The sequence below is a fragment of the Triticum dicoccoides genome, chromosome 2A (assembly GCF_002162155.2).
Source record: "Triticum dicoccoides isolate Atlit2015 ecotype Zavitan chromosome 2A, WEW_v2.0, whole genome shotgun sequence".
NCBI classification, from domain to species: Eukaryota; Viridiplantae; Streptophyta; class Magnoliopsida; order Poales; family Poaceae; genus Triticum; species Triticum dicoccoides.
Genome location: NC_041382.1, coordinates 135,783,755 through 135,791,071, shown reverse-complemented (window position 1 = coordinate 135,791,071; position 7,317 = coordinate 135,783,755). Strand labels below are relative to the sequence as shown.

Here is a 7,317-nt window from a genome sequence, read left to right as displayed (position 1 = left end):
GGGGGGTGTCGCCAGTGGCGTGTGCTAGCCGATGAAGGCCCACGAGGTTGGGTGGGTGCGGCCGCAGGTGAAGGGGGACACTTTTTATTCAGCGGGTGGGCGGCCGATTAAATATAAGAGTCGGGGCGGCCGAAGAGGATAACTTTTACTTCTCTAAAAGTTTTAGGGGGGCGGCTAGGTACAGTTCAGTGGAGTAAAAGTGAAAGTTTACTCTAAAGTGTTAGGTTATCGGTTAGAGTTGCTCTGACACAACCACAGTCATGACATCTTATTCAAGCAGTACGTGACCCTAGTGCCTCTTTGATTCACGGGTTTCTCGAAACCCAAGAAGTAAAACATAAGATTAAGTGTCTCGTCCTCTTGAATCCTACGTACAACATTATAAACTACATGATTTTTTGGTGAAATAGTATTTGAAGGCACAGGAAAACACAAGAGAATGAGATTGATGCCACTTAGTCCTTTCCAGATTTGTTCAGAGATTGCTTCTTTTGCGTCTGACGGAGTAAACACAGCAATCGATAATTTTGCAAGTGAAATGCTGTTCCCTTTTCCAGTCAGTTACGTTATTTCGCTCGCTCAAATAGTGGGCATACAGTTGCAGATCTCCCAACATACTCCAATGGCCAGATTTTATGACATTACTAACATCAGCAACCACAGCAGCTAAATTCCTCTGCTGTCCTACTGGGTCCACAATTCAGTACAATCAATTACCATCGGTCGTGCTGTGTGTTCTTCCAGTTGGTAGCAAGATCACATGCCATGGATGTATAGAAAGCAGGGCATTTAATCAAGAACAAGCCAAAGATTTTTTTTCTCCATTGGTGCAACGTTTATTCCCTGAAGGTCCCAAGTGTACATATGGTCGAATGTGCGTTAAGCAACCAAAATACCACTAAGTACTAGTATATCTTACAGGTAAAATGGAGCTTAAATTAGGAATTGTCAACCATCTTTCCGAAATTCGACAATGAAATTGCATTACAGCGATGAACTCGGAGCGGGCAGCAGGAAGTTGAGGAGAGCCTCGTTGAACCTCTTTGTGTCCTCCGCCTGCGGCATATGGCCAGCGTTCTTCAGGATCTCCAGCCTAACATTTGCGCCTAGCTGCCTGCATCAATTTGCACCCATCTTTCATGTCTAAGTTACAGTAGAAGGTGACACAACTGCAACCAGATTACACAACCATGTAATAAGAGTAGTAGTAAACGCTTGCTGACCTCGTCACCTGGAATGCCTTCTCTATGGGGAAGATCTGGTCATGCTCTCCCCACAGCACAAGAACTTGCTGAAAGATGGGGGCAGATAGGGTGAAGAAGAAACTATGAGTTTACTTTGCAATTTAATTACATCAATTTGCACTTTGTTCGTTGTGGAAAATTAGAGGATGTATGTATGTACCTGGGGGAGTGGAGTGAGTTGGAACTTGTCTTTGTTCCCCAGGGATATCGCTTTGATCAGCCCCTCCTTCTCCTCTATGTTCTCGCTGTAGAGATACTGCAGCAAAATGTTTTATTTGTGATTTTTTTTAAATGCTCCCAAACTAATAGAGGCATCCATTTTATTTTATTTTGCGGGAGAGAGCCATCCATTTCTGTTGATACAAAGTCCCTAATTAAACGTGACAACCTATTTCCCGCAAAAAAAGGGCCATCCTTGACTCTCACATGTTTATTATTTGTTTCCATATCAAGGTACTGGCATTAAATTAGGAAAGAATACATACTATTTAACAAGTATTAATATGAAGAGTATATCCATCAAGTTTGAGTGTGGTTTGAGAGTGAAAGATTAATCTTGTACGACACCTATGGTATCCTCTATAACACTAAGCTCCCTAGGTTTATAGAGCACACATTCAATTGAGGTCTCCAATTAAGATTGCGTCATCCGATTTTAACCGGGTCAACAATTTCTCAAAGCATTCCCACTCAATTCTTTTATATCATACACTATGCTCTTTAATTTTTAAGGCCTCACAATTAATTAATGTCTTTAATTTAGAATTGGTTCAACTCGATTTTGACCGGATCAACAATACTAAGCTCCCTAATTTTTAAGGCATCACAATCAATGAAGGTCTCCAATTGAAATTAGTTCACCCGATTTTGACCGGGTCAACAATTTCTCAAAATTCTCCCATTCATTTCTTTTATCTATCTATCTATCTGTCTATCTATCTATCTATCTATCTATCTATCCAATCAACCGAGGTCTCCAATTTGCAATTGGGTCACTGATTTTGACCGGGTCAATGATTCAAGGGGCTCTCTCTTCAATTCTTTTATCATCTAATACACCATGCTCCCTAATTTTATAGCCCTCCCATTCAATCGAGGTCTCCAATTTTGGCCGGATCAATGATTTAACGGCCTCTATCTTTAACTATTTTATCATCTATCTAATACACTATGTTGCTTAATTTTGGAGCTCTTCTGTACAATTGAGGTGTTCGTTGGTTCTCGACTTGGACTAGGTCAATGATTTCTCACGGAACTCTCTCATTCAGTTGAGGTATTAATTTTGGATTTGATTCACGATTTTGACTGGGTCAACAACTCCTCAAAGTAACCGGAAGCAACCATTTTGTAGAAACACATTAGTACCGTACACCCTCTCACCATCTAACAAACACATTAGTACCGTACATCCTTCTAATTAGGTACCATAGTTGAAAGTTTGTACACAATATATTGTTTATGCTGCAGAACCCGTACACATGGAATGTGATAACATGACAACAACATTGTTTATCAGACAACATATGCCTATCACGACTAAGTCAAATGAACACATGTTACATCACCTTCGTTATTTATGTAGGACTAACGATGCTACGCACTACCTCTACCTACCTATTTTTTTTTCGAAACGGAACTACCTACCTAATTATGCTCTTGGTGGAAGCTATGGCGGGGCCGTTGAACGGATGCTGTCTCTCCACTGAATGGTTGGCGGCTCGATGATACGTTTGGTCGTCGACATGGTTGGTCGTGCATTGTTAATCGTGCGTCGTCAAGGACATTGGATGACGTCGCTGCTAGTTCGTTGCGCGGTTATGGTAGCATTATCATATTGATACTAATACTCCCTCGTTTCTAAATTTTTGTTTTTTGATATTTCAACAAGTGACTACATATGAAGCAAAATAAGTGAATCTACACTTTAAAATATGTCTACATATGGATGTATGTGATAGTCCATTTTAAATGATTAGAAAAACAAATGTTTAGAAACGGAGGGAGTATTATATATCGTCCTCCGTCGACAAAAACAGACATGATTGGCTGAGACCTGAGTTCATCTGTTAATCGACATGGACACTTGTGTCCGAGTCGTTCGCTGGGTGGACTGGTAGCTATCGCGGTGAGGCCGCCGTTGGACGAACAAAACTGCCAGGAAAGCCGCACGAAAATCAAAGATGGTGGCCATTGATCACGTACCTGAACGAGGTCGCGGAGCAAGAAGCCCGGGATGAACGGGCGGGGGCGGTGGTAGGCGAGCCCCATCAGCCGCCGCATCTGCTCGGGGGTGCGCGGCAGCATCAGGTCCTCCACGCGCTCGGCCCCGCCGCGCGCCAGCAGGGCGCGGTCGTCGGCGTCGCCCTTGAGCAGGTCCGAGCTCGCGATCACCACCCGCTCCACGGCCTCCGGCCCCAGAAGCCTCGCCACGTGGTACGCCACGAAGCCGCCGTAGCTGGTCCCGACCACCGACGCCCTGGCTGAGGGGGGCACGATCGCGCCTATGAGCTTCGCCACCGCCTCCGCCTGGTGGGCCTCGGAGCACTCTCCGTCGACCGGCGTGGGCGACGTGCGGGAGCCGCCGAAGAAGAGGAGGTCCGGCACGACGAGGCGGAACCGGCGCGACAGAGGGCCTACCTGGGGCCGCCACTGCCACGTCGCCGGCGGGCCGAAGCCGTGGAGGAGGACGAGGACGGGGAGCTCCTCGCTGGCGCCGGGCGGGAAGCGCCAGCACTGCATCGTGGTGGCGCCGCCGTCGAGCGGCACGGACGCCTGGACCAGGCCCGCCGCGGTGAATCGGCGCCGGAAGTAGGCGTCCAGTAGCGGCGCGATCCCGAGCGTCGACGACGGCATAGTTGCGGGGACTGAAGGTGGAGCGCGGGGCGCCTTCGTGGCTCGTCACGTCTGCTTGTCCCATGCGCGCGTGGTGTCGTACGTATATGTATGTCTGCTCTCGATGGAGAGAAGACAATCACGGGCTGTACCAACCGCCCCATGTCTTTTCTGAGGAGTCCGGCTCAACTGCGGCAGGAATTTCTTTTTTTTTTTGACGAAAAACAGCATTGTGCTGATTTCATTCATTAAGATAGGATGAGACACCCCAAGAAATACAGGTCAAGGTTCACGACGGCTGAAGGCCAGAAAGGGGAAGGAAAAGCTATACAAATGTACACTAGAAAAAGAAAGAAAGAAAGAAAGAAATTATCTCGCGCCTGTCCATTGTGCTCCTTTGAATCCAGCGATTCTCCAAGAATTCAGCTCATTGATAATGTTCTCAGCGACCTTCAGGAAGTGGTTTGCCTTGTTGTTGAATATGCGGCTGTTTCTTTCTTTCCAAACCTGCCAGGACACCGTCATTATAAGTGATGATAGGTCCTTTTTCCTGCCTGTACGATCCAGAGCCTTTAACCACCAGTCCAATATAGAGCCAGTATGAGCAATAGGTAAGAGGTTGAATGGAAAATTATATATCGCCAGGCAATAGCCCCAAATACCAGCCGTGAAGGGGCAGCTAGATACAAGGTGCAGACCATCCTCCCACCCTAAGTGGCATAATTGACAGATCGGGTTGTGAGGCCAACCTCGCTTCGCAAGGTTGTCCGCAGTCAAACATTTGCCCTGTACAGAGAGCCAACTGAAGAATCTTATTCTTGGTGGAACCTTGATATGCCAAATGATCTCAGGAAGAGGAGAATCAATCCTGCCCCAGAATTGACATAGGTAAGCTGACTTAGCATTATATCTTCCATCCGCTGACCATTTCCAAATGAACTCATCCTCCAGGTTGGAGAAAGTGACCACACTGGATCTGTGCCAGAAGTCAATGTATTCGCGCAACACCTCGGTGCCCGGGTTGCGCTTGAGAAGAGTGACCCATTTTCTATTGGTGAGTCCTTCAGCCAACGATATTCTTCTGTTTTTGCTATGCTTGAAAAGGTTAGGAAACGAAACAGCTGGAATCTCACCGTTGAGCCAGTGATCGTGCCAAAAGGATATCTTAATACCACTACCAATTTTGATGGAGGTACAAGCAATGAAAAGAGCCTTAACGTGCTTGTCAACAGGGAGCTGCAGACCTTGCCATGGTTTATCCGGATCTGTGATGCTTTGCCAAAGCCAGCGTACTTTAAGCGCCCGCCCCTGAGCTTGAAGGTCATGGATGCCAAGCCCGCCTACAGAGATGGGTGAGCACACCTGGGTCCAGCGGACAAGGCACTTGCCACCGCAGACAGCATCAGAGCCAGACCATAAAAAAGCACGACGTAGCTTATCGATTTGCTTGAAGACCCATTTCGGTTGATGAACAGCCAGAAGCATGAAAATTGGCATTGCCGAAAGTACAAACCTCACGAGTACCATTCTTCCAGTGGAGGAGATCCACCTAGCCTTCCAACCCGCAATCTTCTTAATTAACTTGTCAAGCAGGTCTTGGAAGTCAATGAGCTTCAACCGCCTATCAGATAGAGGCATCCCAAGGTAAGTGCAGGGGAAGCTAGCCAACTGGCATCCAAGAGCCAGCTGCAGGGGAGTAAGGTCAAGGCCGTCACACCGAATAGGAAGGATCTTGCTTTTAGCCAGGTTAGTGATGAGACCGGTTGCTTCACCAAAAAGCTTCAGCACTTCAGTTACAACCCCAAAATCATGCATCTCAGGCTTGAGGAAAATGATGACATCGTCTGCGTAAATAGATGCACGGTGTTTAACAAGTTGGTTACCCAGAGGGGATAGGATGTTGTTCCTTTGTGCTTTGTCCATCAACCTTCCAAGGCAGTCCACCACAAGCACAAAGAGCAGCGGGGAGAGGGGATCTCCTTGCCTGAGGCCCTTACGATGGAGGATTTGTTGAGTGCATTTGGAGTTGACTAATATTCTTGTGGAAGCAGAGAAAAAGAGGGCCGATATCCATCCTCTCCACTTCGGCCCAAAACCCAGACCTTGCAGTAGCTTAAGCAGAAACTCCCATGAAACTGAATCAAAGGCTTTGGTTATATCCAACTTAAGCATAACAGAGGGGATTTTTTTCTGTCTTAGGGTCTTAGCCATTGCCTGAACATAGACAAAATTATCATGTATGCTTCGCCCTTTAATGAATGCATTCTGACATGGGGAGGTTAGCTTGTTCATCCATGGTTGTAGTCTGGCAGCCATCATCTTGGCAATTAATTTTGCGAAGAAGTGGATTAGGCTAATGGGCCTAAAATCTTGAGGCCTAACAGCACCCTGGTGCTTTGGAAGCAACGCAATAACAGCACTATTAAGCAGAAATAAGTTTTGCGTGTTCAGCCCTTGGAAGTGTCTCAAAGCAGCAATCAAGTCATATTTGACAGTATCCCAACAGGTGCGAAAGAAGAGGCCAGTGTAACCATCAGGACCAGGGGCCTTCTCTGGGTGCATATCAAAAATAGCCTTTTTGATTTCCTCCTCCGAAAATGCAAGGTCAAGGGAAGCTAGATCACAGGTAGGGAGGTCAAGAGCTTCGAGGTTTAAAGAAGAGTTCCTGGGTTGATAAGTGCCAAGAAGATCATTAAAATGTTGCCAGATATGCTCCTCTTTGTTTTGCTGGTCAGTATATTCGGTGTCTTGAACTAAGATAGAAGTAATGAAATTTTTCCTTCTTCTAGCAGTGGCCTTCAAGTGAAAAAACCGAGAGTTGCAGTCTCCCTCCTTGAGCCTGAGAAATCTGGAACGTTGACGCAACATACATCTGTCCAAGGCAGCAAAGCCGAGGCTCATCATCTTTAACTTGCCTCTGAAAGTGTGCTCTTCGGGGGTGAGCATCCTGTTATCTCTAGCAATATCCAGCTGTAAGATAAGTTCGTGGACAATTCTGGTCCTTAACTGAATATCACTTAGCAGAGAGGAAGCCCAAGACTTGAGCTTCTTGGCAGTGAAGGACAATTTGTTATGCAAATTGGTGTACGGATTGCTCGACTTAGTAGCCCTATCCCAAGCTGCAGTAACAACTTCATTGAACCCCTCTAGCCGTACCCACATATTTTCAAACATGAATCTTCTCTGTGGCTTGAACAGAGCATTACTTGAAAGCAGGAGTGGACAATGATCTGAATCAGCG

The 7,317-nt window shown here is 46.4% G+C and overlaps 1 protein-coding gene across 1 annotated transcript; it reads right to left on the bottom strand.

Moving 5' to 3' along the window:
- Positions 1–797: 797 nt before the first annotated feature.
- Positions 798–4,136, bottom strand: LOC119353819 (dihydrolipoyllysine-residue acetyltransferase component of acetoin cleaving system-like). Its single transcript, XM_037620503.1, has 4 exons — positions 3,447–4,136; positions 1,405–1,500; positions 1,224–1,291; positions 798–1,114 (listed from the first exon to the last, which is right to left on the bottom strand). Exons 1-4 carry the CDS (start codon positions 4,095–4,097, stop codon positions 985–987), a joined length of 945 nt encoding a protein of 314 aa, XP_037476400.1. The 5' UTR covers positions 4,098–4,136; the 3' UTR covers positions 798–984.
- Between the last annotated feature and the right edge of the window lie 3,181 nt (positions 4,137–7,317).